This window comes from Apaloderma vittatum, unplaced genomic scaffold, assembly GCF_000703405.1.
Source record: "Apaloderma vittatum isolate BGI_N311 unplaced genomic scaffold, ASM70340v1 scaffold8105, whole genome shotgun sequence".
Lineage (NCBI taxonomy): Eukaryota > Metazoa > Chordata > Aves > Trogoniformes > Trogonidae > Apaloderma > Apaloderma vittatum.
The window spans coordinates 1-14,726 of NW_009715423.1; the positions used below are offsets into that span (position 1 = coordinate 1).

Genomic DNA, 14,726 nt, shown 5'->3' on the forward strand with positions numbered 1-14,726 from the left:
GCTAGGAATATGCATTCTTCAGAAACCCATGGTACATAAGGATTGCGTTTCTTTTTGGGGGGGACATGGCTGATATTTTGTCAATCATTTCCTTTGGGACCTGGTGATACCCATCTTGCCATTTAATTCTCAAATACTGAGATAAAAGTTGTAGTCTTGGAGAACCAGTTGAGCTGATAGCAATCAATGTATCCATCATTTGAACCTGTTTCAGGTAATTTACGTGTTTATGTATTAAGTTCCCCAAAAGAAAAACAACCAGAGGTTCTGTGAATCCTTGTTCTCTTAACTGAAAAATCCATCTGTGCTTCTGTCAGCTCCTAGCACTGTGTAGTCTCTCTTCCACAAACTTTAAGAGTAATGTGGTTTATATTTCCTTTAAAATGTAGATTTTGCAAGCTATGTGGTAATTTTACAGTGATGCATAGTATGGTATCAGGTATGTTAAATGAATGTGTGTATTCAGGAACATAAATAAATAGAGTATAGGAATCAACAAAGTTGGTCATCCTGTTCACTGTGACTGAGAGACTTCTGAAAAATTTGCAATATAATGCAAAGATAAAATTCCTTTTGTGGAATCTGACCTGGAGCCCACTTCAGGTTCAGTCTTCTAGGTGGCTGGATATGTACATTTTAGGAAAAAAAATAGTCTGTCTCTCCTCAATTTTACGTTGTTGTTCTTACTGTTGAGTTGTAATGCATCTCTCACAGAAGTTCTTTTCTGGAAATACCTTATATTGTAGTATGTGTTTGCACGTAGGTCAACAGCACAGCAATATTTAGCGAAAGAAATGGGCAGCCAGATCATAGGTATCAGCTAACATATTTCTCTCCTGGGTATAACTGTTGAGTTTCAAAATGCAATAAATGGCCTCACACTGGACATCAGTATGGAGACCTTGATCATAAAAGCTGTAACTGCTGATAAAGTTTTACTCTAAGTCCTTTACATGAAAATATAAACTACAAAGTATATTGGAGTGGACAGTTGCAACCCAACTCACACAGTTCTATCAAATCATTAAAAAAAGAGTTAAAAGACAAATGGTATTTCGGTTAGTTTATTTTGATAACAGCTTGGAGGAGTAACTCTAAAAACAGCCATCAGAGCACAAAGAATCCCAGTAGCTTAACTAGAATTTGGTCACTGAAAAAGAACTATGAGTTGAGTAGGTTTGCCTGACTGTAGATGAGAATTGTATTTATTTTTTGAACTCCTCTTTAATTATGGTGGATTCTTTCAATAACTGAGAAATAAGGCAGGCTTCTTCCAGTTAGAATAGCCTTCAGGTTTCGAGTTTCTCAGATGTGCAAATTTTTGCATTGCTCCCAAGATTTTACTTGTTTAGTCCTCGTTCTCTCTGTTGTGATCTTATGTTACAAAATGTGTTTAAGTGGGGGAAAACAAAAAAGGCAAGCCAACCCCCAAATCCAAGGACATCAGAGCAGCAGCAGCAGCTTCACTGTATGTGCGCTGAACCTGGCCTGGAGCCCAGGTGATGGCACGGCTGGAAGGTCCTCACCACAGCTGTAGGAACTGGTGCCTCGTAAAACCTGCGCTTCTGGCAGGGAAAAATGCCTGTAGTGTTACTCTTGGGAATTCTGAAAACTTGTCACGTCTGTAATTAGTTGCCTGTGAACCACATTGCTGTCACATTTGGTAGTTTATTTCTGGTAGGTTGCTCTCCATCAGCATGAAAAAGGTGGAAGGAAGACTAGACCCAGACTGAAGTTTCTCTTGCATGTTTTGAAGGAAAACGATGACTCTGGTGCCTCATTCCAGCCTCTGCCAAGACATTTTGTCTGTGCTGGTCTATTTTGACTGATCTGCAGCCACCGGGGCTCCTCCTCACTGTGGAGAAGCAGGTCAGGGCCTAGGAGCCAGGGCCTAGGAGCCAGGGCCTAGGAGCCAGGGCCTAGGAGCCAGGGCCTCGGAGCCAGAGCCTAAGCAGGGCAAGCCCAGGAGCAGCCTCCACCCCAGGCATTGTGAACCTTTGTGGGGGCCCAGCCAGGGTACAGACTCACAGGTGGGCCAGGGCAGGGGGCGGCATTGCTGGGGCCCAGGCTAGTGGCGCCGAGGGGGTGAAATGGGGTCCTGGGCATTGGGGGAGCCCCAGGAGGGCTGTTCTGGAAGAGCGAGGCCTGTAGTGACCTCAGCGCCCCAATACGCACTGCTTCTCTAGGAGGGGCCTTGCCCAGTTGAACAGGGGTTGGTGGTATTTGTGGCAGTGTGTAACATCAGGGAATCATTTAGGTTGGAAAAGACTGTTAATATCATCAATTGTAAACCTTACATTGACAAGTTCACCAGTAAACCATGTCCTGAAATGCTGCGCCTACACAGGGATGGTGACTCAAACACTTCTCTGGGCAACTCGTTCAGTGAGGAAATTTCTTTCAGCTCTCCCTTGGTACAAAGTAAAATGAAAGCTGTGTGTGCAACCTGCATGTATGAGGTAAGGATGAAGATGCCACTGATCATCTGACTGGAGGAAGGCTTGGAGAACTGGAGATTTCTTTGTTTTACATGCGATGTTACTGAGCTGGAAGTTCGCATAATGTGTGTGGTCTGACTGACCTTTTCAGTTGTGGTTGTGCATGTGCATATTCTTAACTTCTAGAAGCTCTGCTGACTCCATGTCAGAATGTAACGGATGGGTAGTCAAACCACAGAAGCTCAATTTTGAGGTCAGTGCCTTGGGCTTCATAATTAATTTTGTATTTTGAAGGTTTAAAACCAAACTTAAACATAATGATTTGTACTACTTTGGCTGCTGCCAAATTCTGTAATGACTGTTGTTCAACAAGCACAATTATCTTTTGTTTTGCATTTAAAAAACCCTAGAAATCTAATGAAACTGTCTCTGATGTTCTCATGCATTTATGAGTGCAAGGAGGGATGAGACTTTAGCTTGGGTCTTTAAAACTGTAGCTTCGAGAATCTCTTTTGCCCAATGTTTTGGAAGCTTTTCACTATGAGGGAAAAGGAGAATACCTCCATATTAAGCATTAAAGCCATATATTTTAAGAAGAGGTTGTAAATGCAAATTAGCCAGACAATGGCATTTTAATAATGTTTGGTGAGGTTAGCATCACATTAGTAAGGGTATTTTAAAAGTCATATTATCTGTAGGCAGTGTGGTCTCACGAGATTGGTTGTGAATATGTTAGAGGGCTTGTGGGAATTATGGATTTATTTAATGGTGGCTGCATTTGGTTGTTTTCTTTTTTTCCTCCCAGACTTCCTCTTATGATGTTGAGTTAGTGGATTTGGTAACTCCTCTCTCACTCCACCTCCATTCCTCTCTAATTCTTCTTACTGTGCTGTCTGAAAATTTAAAGAATTAGGAAGATGTTGCCTTGGCTGGTCATGATAGAAATGTGCCAATCTTGCTTTGTCTCCTTTCCTTTTGTTTGCTTCCTGCTGGTGCATTAATACATGCACTTGAAAATGCTCTTTGCTGATGGGTCTCTCACTGTTTCATATTCCACATAGATGAAAAAGAGAGAAAAATGTACTTTGTGTTTCAGGTTTTTTTGATATATGAGCTCAAACTAGCAGTTTGTGTTTTTCTTCGCTTTTTTGCAATGTCTGAATCTTAAAGAAAAATGTGGAAATGGTAGAACAGAATCTGTTACAAAATGCTTCATCCTGCTTCCAGGGTGATGCATGGTGAAAACATCAAATTGAAGTCCATTCAGCTGTACGTGATGTTTCTTCCTCATAGCTGCAGTAAGATTAACCTCTTCTTTGACTTGGTGCTGCTGAGATTCGAGCTGGAACCCATTAGAAAGTTTCCATCAGGTTTTGCAATCAGCAACAATTAACCAACTCTCAACTCTTCCTTCTGATTTGTAGCTTGAAAGGGTGCTGTTGCTTTGTCTAGACAGCAACCAGCGTCCCTGACAATGCCTTCTCGAAGCATCAGCATATCGTCACTGCTGGAGATGGGGATGATGGTGGTTTCCACCTCCTAAAGCTGCCAGGATTATCTTTTTTTGCCACCTCAGGTTTGCTCTCCCTTCTGGTTTTCTATTTTGTAAGCTGGCCTGAAGTTTGCAAAGGAGACAGAACTGAAAGCGTTTTGCAGTAGTGTTCTAAAGGGTCTGAAGTTTTCTGGTAGCGGGGGGAGAGCACGTGGAGGGAAGAGTGAGATACATGTATGTGTGTCTGTGCGCGTGCGTGTGTTGTTTTTCCTCTTTTCTACACAATGGAGCTTTCAGAGAACCTCTCTTAAAAGGCACAGCTACAGCCTTTGTGTGAAGGGTGTGTCTGCTGGCAGGGTTTGCTGATGCAGACAGGCTGGCTGGTGATTAACAAAGGTCATTAGACTTTGGAATCTGGCAGGGGAGTGGGGTGGTGTTCTTCTGCACCAGCAGGAGGACTCCCCCAGGGACAGGGCAGGCTGGAGGCCCCCTGCCCACCTCTCCCCCTCCTTCTTCTGGGAGACTCAGCTGTGTGTTGCCTCTGCCTGTAGGACAGCTTGGACCAGCGTCTTGGTGCTGTAATGCTCAGTTTCTTCAATGAACTTGTCACATTCGTCAACCACTGGGCAGGGGAACCAACCCTTAGGAGATGGTTGTGGGTGATCTGCTCAGGGAAGGCAGGTCCTGCTTGGGCAGTGCAGGGGGACAGCAGCGACATGATTTAGGGAGAAAGTCATGCAGGAGAAGGGGAGATGTGTTCTGTGGATGCTGATTTTTCAAGCACCACCCAAGGAAGGAGGAGGAGGAGAAAAAGGGGGAAAAAAAGAAAAAGACTGCTGTGTGCTTGAGATGAAGCTGAGATAAGTGAGGCCATGTTGTGCACAGGCGAGAAGCTCTGAGCCTCTGAGTGCAGGAGTTGTCTGAGCTAAAATGGCTGCTCCCAAAGCTCAGAGGACTAGGGCAGCTTAGTGAGTCTTAAAGCTTCAGTGACGCAGGGGCTCATATCTCTTGAAAGTGTGATAAACACATTCAGCAGAGCTGTGGCTTGTTTGGCTGAGATGAAAGGACTAAGCTTGGGGGATGGGTAGTGAAAACTGGATGATCTGCTTTTCTGTGAAGTGCTCTAAATGCAGGAGTCGTCTGCTCCATGGAAAAATTTGTTTTCAGGTCTAATGGACTGTGCTAAAGGAGACGTGGGGTGGGGCTTCACTCACTGCTGTAATTTGATCCAGAGCAGATAGCAACCTCTTCCACACAATTTGGTCTGGTGCTTGCACATAAAAGCTTGAGTATTTCGATTATTGTAACTTTGTTAGCTGAGAAGAAGCTGGTGCAGCGTTCATTTTCTTTATTGGTGGTGGGAGGGTGTGAGGGGAGAGAAAAGACACAGTGCAGACTGCAAAGTAATGTAGATAAATATGTGGAGAGCCTCTGTGCTCAGATTGTCTAGAATTTGACTTGCTAGAAGTTTATTTTAGCAGGCTCTCAGAAGAAGCAGTCTTTCATATAAAATCCTGATGCAGTACCCTTTCTTGTTTCTTTGCTCTACAGTTTTAGAGCTTTCACTGTACATACAATAAGCACATGGAATTTTAAGTGCTTGGGTCTGCCCTTGTGTCTTGGGACTCTGAAAAGCTCAGTTTCTCATCCTTTCCCAGCGCTGCACATGGAAGCTTAAAGAAGTAATTCCTGTATTAACAAAGGACAGTTGCTCTCGTGACTGACTGCTGCACAGAGTAGGAGGGTCTAAGTCTTTGTCTTGGTTGTGCTTTCTTGTCTCCTCTCTTGGTGACGTGTAAACATGCAGCCCTCTTGCAGGATTAACTAGTCACAAGCAGAACCATCACACTTCATGTTACCAGGTTTTCTGTTGCTGTGTACTGATAGATATGCAGGGCTTTTGGTTAAATCAAGGAAGTTATGATGCCTCTGAGTCTTTGTAACTCCCTTTTCCATCGTACTTTTCAGTATTCCCATTACTGTCCTTTTCTTCCTCCAGTCCTCTTCATCCCCTAGACTGCCAATGCACAAAGGTCATGTCCTCAGAATAGACTAAAATGAAAGTAAGTATTTTAACAAAGAATGGACATGCCCTTACAAAGTTTGGTGGAAGTAAGGCAGAGTGAAGCTTTCTACCTTGGTTCATGCAGCTGTATCTCACCTTGCAGTTAAGTCTAGGCTTTCCACCAGCATCAGGACTGAGGTGCTGGACTGTGTCCAAAGACGGGCAGTGAAACTGGTGAAGGATGTAGAGAACAATTTTTATGAAGAGTGGCTGAGGGAACTGGAGTTGTTTAGCTTGGAGAAAAGGCGGCTCAGGAGAGACACTATCACTCTCTACAGCTGCCTGAAAGGAGATTGTGGCGTCATGGGTGTTGGTCTCTTCTCCCATATAACAAGTGATAGGACTAGAGGAAATGGCCTCAAGTTGCACCAGGAGAGGTTTGGATTTGATATCAGGAAAAAAATGCTTCACTGAAAGGTTTATGAAACATTGCAACAAGCTGCACAGGAATGTAGTTGAGTCACCATCCTTGGAGGTGTTTGAAAGACGTGTGGATGTGGTGCTTAGGGACATGGTTTAGTGCTAGGTTACCAGCCGTAACCTTTATGATCTTAAAGGTCTTCTCTAACCTAAACAATTCTGTGATTCTATGTTAGGATGTTGAGAAGAAAGGCAACTTCATTCCTCTGAAGGCTTTTGATCTGTGGTAGTGAATCAGACAGGTCTTCACAACCTCCAGGAAGGTCAGAGTAGGTCTTATAAAGGCAGAAGCCATTGTCTTCTGATTGTAAATTTCAGTGCATGACTGGGAGTAATGTGCTCTTTCTCTAGCATATGGGTTGTGGTCTTTAAACAGGACAAATTTCTGAACAACAGCCCTGTCCTGTGTAATGGAAAAGCCAAGAGGACAAAGTCCATTGAATCAATAGTCACTTGTCAGAAAGTTGACTGTAGAGTTGAGTCAGCAACTTGTGAGCTACCTAGATAGGACTTCATGTACATCTGAATTGATGCCTCTTAATATCATAAGCAAAGGTTGAGTTTTATGCCACAGTATTTGTGAAATCTCTAGAAATAACTTGAGTCATCATAAGCTTGATATTAGCTATTTTCAGGTTTTGGTACAACGGCATTGCTGTAAAACATACCTTTCGTGTCTCCTTCCTGTGTTTTATTCCAGAATTTTCTAATGTAAAAGATCATCCCTGAATCATGGAGGTGCTGCAGTGCGATGGCTGCGATTTTCGAGCTCCATCTTATGAAGACCTGAAAGCTCACATTCAGGATGTTCACACTGCTTTTCTGCAGCCAACTGATGTCTCTGAGGAAAGTCCTAGCCAGCCGAGGTCTGGTTCCATGAATGCCAGCAACCAGACTGAGGTTGAATTTTCTTCTGTAAAGGATGAATTTGCAATTGCAGATGAAATAGCAGGTAAATCTCAACTCTTAAGATTGATCTTGACCTAAGATCTCAACTCCAACTCCCTGTTTTACATGTGACTTCTTTCAGTATGCTTTAGTTTGTACTTTTAATGTGATTTAAAAAGAAAACTCGCAGTGGTAGCAAAGCAGATATCTAGCTTCAGCCATACTGATTCTGACCATGGCTTTTTTCTGTAAATGCAGGCATGGAGGATGGTTTTATCTGTCAGCTGCTTTTCATGTAGTTCTTGGTACTACTTTTTGGGTTTCAGATTTTCATGGTTGTTCTTCGCTGCTATGAACCACCTGAAAATTTGCAACTTTATTAGTGTACCAGCTTTCTTCTTTCCCCAGGAAGATTGTTTTGGAAGTTTTCTACTCCAAAGTGTACACCACAATCATATATATGTAGAAATTATGCTTAATGGTCGTTTCTCTCACCATTGCCAGATATATAAATCTTACCCTAAGTAAGTGAGGGAATACTAATGTGATTATTATTTATTCAGGATGTGGTTGCATTCTTATGCATACAGGGTGGGTGGAGAAAAAGCCTCTTAAATTGATTTTATTTATTTACATATACACCTTAATTCTCATTTTAGGGCAAAATGCTACAAGTCAGATGGGGACTGGAAGTTACTATAGCCAGAGCCAGACTTTCTATGGTCAGCACATGGCTCCAAACCCTAAACCAACCAACAAGTTTTTCCAGTGCAAGTTTTGTGTGCGGTACTTCCGTTCCAAAAATCTCCTCATAGAGCACACACGCAAGGTTCATGGAGCACAGGCAGGGGGGAGCTCAGTGGGACCATCAACTACTAGTTCCCTAAATTACAACATCATGATGTATGAAGGGTTTGGCAAAGTTTTCAGTTGCCAGTTCTGCACCTACAAGTCACCCAGGCGTGCAAGGATTATTAAGCACCAGAAAATGTATCACAAAAGCAACCTGAAAGAGAGTTCAACTCCTCCTACTCCTACTGCTGCTGCTGCTATGTCTGAATCAACATCTGCTTCTGTGCCAGTGCAGGAACCCTGCAAGGAGCTGCCTGCAGAGGTGGTGGAGCGGAGCATTTTGGAATCCATGGTCAAGCCTCTGACAAAGTCTAGGGGCAACTTTTGCTGTGAGTGGTGCAGCTACCAGACGCCTCGAAGGGAGCGCTGGTGTGACCACATGATGAAGAAGCACCGCAGCATGGTAAAAATACTGTCAAGCCTAAGGCAGCAACAAGATGGAACCGGTGCACCTGAGGTACAGAGTAAGAGTGCTCAGAATGCCTCTCCAAACTCTAATTATATCTCCATGAATGCAACAGGACGTGAGATATCGAATGCTAATGTTTCAAACTTTAGGAGCTCTATGGGCAGTTCCCTTATCAGGCCCAACTCTTCTACATCTTCCAAGTTTTCTTCTGTGTCTTACCCTCCAATAAAGCCTAAGTCACCTCACAACTCGGGCATGGTTAATTTGTCTGACAGGTCCCGCTATGGAATTGCTGATATGACGAATTCTTCTGCTGACCTGGAAACAAGCAGTATGCTAAATGACTCCAGCTCGGATGAAGAGCTAAATGAAATGGACAGCGAGAATGGCTTGAACTCCATGGATCACCAGACCTCAGGAATGTCTGCAGAGCAGCTGATGGGATCTGATGGCAACAAACTATTGGAAACAAAGGGAATTCCCTTTAGAAGATATATGAACAGGTTCCAGTGTCCTTTTTGCCCTTTTCTGACAATGCACCGTCGAAGCATTTCCCGTCACATTGAGAACATCCACCTGTCTGGGAAGACAGCTGTGTACAAGTGTGATGAATGCCCTTTCACCTGCAAGAGTTCGCTGAAGCTTGGTGCCCACAAGCAGTGTCACACAGGAACAACATCAGACTGGGACGCTATGAACTCTCAGACTGAAAGCATCGCCTCCTCTTTGAACGACAGCACAGTATCTTATGAGAGTGGAAATATAAATGGCAGGAAGTCAGCTGGGATGATGGAACCGGTGCAGGCGCAGCAGCAACAGCAGTCACCCCAGCCCCATTCACAGCATCCATACAAATGCACAATGTGCAACTATTCCACCACAACTTTGAAAGGTCTCAGAGTCCATCAGCAGCACAAGCATTCATTCTGTGACAACTTGCCCAAATATGATGGACCACCGTCAAACACACCGCAAGAGAATGAGGCAGATGCTCACCCCTCAGCCAGCACAGTGAAGAAGAGCCAGACCTCCATCCTTGGGCTCTCATCTAAAAACAACTTTGTTGCTAAAGGCCCTAGGAAGGTGTCAAATGACTTCCCTTTAGATCTCTCGCCAGTGAAGAAGAGAACCAGAATTGATGAAATAGCAAGCAACTTGCAGAGCAAAATCAGCCAAAACAAGCAGCAAGAAGATGCTGTGATTAATGTAGAGGATGATGAAGAAGAGGAGGAGGACAATGAGGTGGAGATAGAAGTGGAATTAGACAGAGAAGAAGAGCAAACAGAACCGATGATAGAGGTTTCCAGTTCTTACGCACCCCAGCAAATGTGGGGCAGAGAGGCTAACGATTCCCAGAAGGAGACAAACTTCAGAAGCATGCAGCATGACTACAATTCTACCAATGGAGCGGAGATTGAGCTCACTTTATCTGAAGATGAAGAAGACTATTACTCGTCTGTCAGCATGAAGGACCATCAGAGCCCGAATGCCTCTGTTCTTGGGAGCCAGTCAAACATGTATGGTACTGATCAGAACAACGAGAATTCAGAGTTTAATGACTCTGGCAGACTTTACTATTGTAAACACTGTGACTTCAGCAACAAATCTGCCAGAAGTGTAAGCACCCACTACCAGCGAATGCATCCCTATATTAAATTCAGCTTTAGGTATATTCTGGATCCCAATGATCACAGCGCAGTATACCGGTGTCTTGAGTGCTACATTGACTACACAAATTTTGAAGACTTACAGCAGCATTATGGAGAGCATCATCCTGAAGCCATGAATGTACTGAACTTTGATCATTCTGATCTGATCTACCGCTGCCGCTTCTGCTCTTACACAAGCCCGAATGTTAGAAGCCTGATGCCCCATTACCAAAGAATGCATCCCACAGTGAAAATTAACAATGCAATGATATTTTCAAGCTATGTTGTTGAGCAGCAAGAAGGGCTGAACACAGAGTCTCAGACACTGAGAGAGATCTTGAATTCTGCTCCAAAAACTATGGCAACCTCCACCCCCGTGGCTCGTGGAGCTGGTGTGCCAGCTGGTTTCAACAAAAGTGCCGCCAAGAGTTTTAGTCCTGAATGTGAAAATCAGAAAGAACCTTCAGTCAATAGTGTGGTTGTTTATGACTGTGATGTGTGTTCATTTGCAAGCCCTAACATGCATTCTGTGTTGGTGCATTACCAGAAAAAACACCCTGAAGAAAAAGCATCATATTTCAGAATTCAGAAGACCATGCGTGTAGTCTCTGTTGATAGGGGCTCTGCCCTGGCTCAGATGTCTTTTGAGTTGGGGACACCTGTCTCCCCAAAATTATCCAACTTGGCTTCTCAGCCTGCCCCCCCACCCCCTCCGGACCTCGCTACAGAACTCTACTATTGCAAACATTGTTCATACAGCAACCGCTCAGTTGTGGGAGTGCTTGTCCACTACCAGAAAAGACACCCAGAGATAAAAGTCACTGCCAAATACATCAGACAGGCACCCCCTACTGCAGCGATGATGAGGGCTGGTGAGCTGCCACCTGGTATTCAGAGGCCACCGGTGTCAATGCAGCAGTTGAGCCGAGGTGGATCTGAGACCTCTGTGAATCCTCCAGAGAATGAGATGTTCTTCTGCCAACACTGTGATTATGGAAATCGGACCGTGAAAGGCGTGCTCATTCATTATCAAAAGAAGCATCGTGACTTCAAAGCTAATGCAGATGTGATCAGGCAGCATACAGCCACCATTAGAAGCCTTTGTGATCGCAGCCAGAAGAAGTCGGCTGGCAGTGTGCCTGCTCACACCTCCAGCACTGAACGGGACAAGTCAAAGCTGAGAGCCCTCAAATGCAGGCAGTGTAGCTACACATCACCCTACTTCTATGCATTGAGGAAGCATATTAAGAAAGACCATCCGAATCTGAAGGCCACGGTCACCTCCATTCTGAGATGGGCATTTTTGGATGGCTTGATAGAAGCTGGTTATCACTGTGAATGGTGCATTTATTCACACACAGAACCAAGTGGTTTGCTTGTACATTACCAAAGGAGACATCCTGAGCATTATGTTGACTATACATATATGGCAACTAAACTCTGGGCGGGTCCTGATCCTTCCCCTCCTGCCCTAGTGATGTCAACAGAGATGAAGACCTATAAATGCAGAGACTGCATTTTTGAAGCATCTTCCATTTGGGATATTACTAATCACTACCAAGCATTTCACCCATGGGCCATGAATGGAGATGAATCTGTGTTGCTAGACATCATCAAGGAGAAAGATGCTGCGGAGAAATCCATCCCACAGCCTGATGAAGCTGGAGCCAGGATGGATTCTGAAGACCAGATCACAACGTCACAGATGGATCAGGATGCAGAATGTGCAGAAGATCCTAGCCTTTCCCAGGAAAAAACTGTTCAGCTGGCTTCTGCAAACCCTGCCATCTCCTCCACTCCATATCAATGTACAGTTTGCCAGTCTGAGTACAATAACCTGCATGGCCTTCTGACACATTACGGCAAAAAGCACCCTGGCATGAAAGTGAAAGCTGCGGACTTTGCTCAGGATATAGACATTAACCCAGGGGCTGTGTATAAATGTAGACATTGCCCATACATCAATACACGTATTCATGGTGTTCTCACACACTACCAGAAACGGCACCCATCAGTAAAGGTCACTGCTGAAGACTTTGTGCATGATGTGGAGCAATCAACTGATATTGCTCAGAACGATGTGGAAGAGACAAGCAGGATTTTCAAGCAAGGCTATGGTGCTTATCGGTGCAAGCTCTGCCCATACACCCATGGAACACTTGAGAAGCTGAAAATTCACTATGAGAAGTACCACAATCAACCTGAATTTGATGTTTTTGCCCAGTCACCACCAAAGGTGTCTGCCTCAGTGGAGCCAGACTTGATGACTGAAATCAAGGCCTCCCCAGAAATTGCTGCTGAGGATGTTGGAGAAGTCTCTGTGCCAGCACCTCATTTCTCCAGTTCTCATTTAGTGTCTCACACAGTTTTCCGGTGTCAGCTCTGCAAATACTTCTGCTCGACCCGGAAGGGGATAGCGAGACACTACCGCATCAAACATAACAATGTTCGGGCACAGCCAGAGGGCAAGAACAACCTGTTCAAATGTGCCTTGTGTTCATATACCAACCCTATCCGCAAAGGGCTCGCGGCACACTACCAGAAAAGACATGACATTGATGCTTACTACACTCACTGCTTAGCAGCCTCCAGGACGGTAAGCGACAAACCCAATAAAGTGATCATTCCATCTCCTCCCAAGGATGACACTCCTCAGTTAAGTGAGGAGCTGAGGAGGGCTGTAGAGAAGAAGAAGTGCTCACTTTGTTCCTTCCAGTCCTTCAGCAAAAAGGGTATTGTGTCTCACTACATGAAGCGTCACCCTGGTGTTTTCCCTAAGAAGCAGCATGCGAGCAAGCTGGGGGGCTACTTCACTGCTGTGTACGCTGATGAGCATGAAAAGCCAGTTCCAGCTGAGGAGAGGAATGACTTTGAAAAGCCAGAGGTGGAGACTGAAGCTCAGGAAATTGAGTGGCTTCCCTTCAGGTGCGTAAAGTGTTTCAAGCTGTCCTTCAGCACAGCAGAGCTGCTGTGCATGCATTACACTGACCACCACAGCAAGGATTTGAAGAGGGACTTTGCCATACTGGGAAGTGGCACCCGCTCTCAAAGCCCTGTCTACCAGTGCAAGCACTGTGATACGAAATTGCATAGCACAGCAGAGCTGACCGCACACTTGAATGGTCACAACGAGGAATTCCAGAAGCGTGCCAAACGTCAGGAGAGGAGGAAGCAGCTTTTGAGCAAGCAGAAATATGCAGATGGTGCTTTTGCAGATTTCAAACAAGAGAGGGTAAGGATTTGTGTGTCTAGTCTCTTTCCACAGGGAGCCCACTAATGCCCACTTGCATGTTCTCTTTGACAGCTAAATGACCACAGCCTAATGAATGACTCAGCATGCCAGTGAGCTCCACGAGTCAATTAAACATTCTGCTTTAATTTCCTTATCCATCCTCCACATCTCCCTAGGTTCTGTAGGGAGCCCTGCTCCTTACTGCTTTCTTCAGTATTTTCTTTTGTCTTCTTTTCCTCCCACCCTTCTGGAAGGCCATCTGTATCTTACAGTTCCTTGTTCTTTTGTTGCAAGGCTGCCATGTACTTTGTTGCAGATTCTTTACAAAATGTCCCACCTCTCTCTTCAGTGTACTTTTCAATAACAGATCAGTTTCCATCTCAACCTTCTTTTCCTCTCAATAGTTTCTCTGATTAAGCACTCAACATAAATCTGTCTGGTGACTGAAACTTTGGGCAAGTGCCTCATAAGCAGAAGACCAAACTGTGCTCCTTCTCTTGCCCACTTACCCCCTTCTTTCTGCTTTAGTTTGAAATATACTTGCTGTGAAAAAGCTCCACAAAGCTGTTGGGGAGGTCATGGTGCTATGGAAGAGCACAGTTCTAGGACACACAGGACGGTCTTCTAGAGGAACACTGTTATGCAGAAACTGGAGGTTTCTTCTGCATGGATGCCTTGTCTTCTTATTCTGGAGATATCAATAGACATCCACAAAAATTGGCCTTGCAGTTCTGCAAAACAGGATGTGTACATGAAGTGTAATTTCCCTTCAGGCATAAAATCTGGTCTGTGTTCCTAAAAATGAGATAACAAAGCGTACTTCAGTGATTTTTGCTTGTGTACTCAAACAGGCTTTTGGGCACTTGGAAGATGTTACAAAACTTAAGGAGAGGAAGGTGGTTGGCTACAAATGCAAATTTTGTGTAGAAGTCCATCCAACGCTTCGAGCCATCTGTAATCACCTCCGCAAGCATGTCCAGTATGGGAATGTCTCATCTGTTTCAGCTACAGTAAAGGTAAGGATTTAAAAAGGTGAATGAGGCTGACTGCAACTTAGAATGATAGAATCGTAGAATGTTTGAGTCATAGAATAGGTTCAACTGGAAGAGACCTTAAAGATCATAGAGTCCAGCCTTTGTCCCAGCCCTATCAACTGGCTAAACGATGCCCCCCAACGCAACATCCACCTGGCTCTTAAACACCTCCAGGGAGGGTGACTCAATCCCCTCCCTGGGCAGGCTGCTCCAACGCCTGACAACCCTCTCAGTAAAGAAATTGTTC

At 44.5% G+C, this 14,726-nt stretch overlaps 1 protein-coding gene across 1 annotated transcript in view; it reads left to right on the forward strand.

Moving 5' to 3' along the window:
- The first annotated feature begins 7,147 nt into the window (after positions 1 to 7,147).
- ZNF462 (zinc finger protein 462) overlaps positions 7,148 to 14,726 on the forward strand; it is a 34,440-nt gene continuing 26,861 nt past the window's right edge. The window contains exons 1-3 of the mRNA XM_009869137.1: positions 7,148 to 7,367; positions 7,963 to 13,445; positions 14,297 to 14,461. Coding sequence (XP_009867439.1) covers positions 7,148 to 7,367; positions 7,963 to 13,445; positions 14,297 to 14,461 — 5,868 coding nt within the window. The remainder of the gene's footprint in view (positions 7,368 to 7,962; positions 13,446 to 14,296; positions 14,462 to 14,726) is intronic.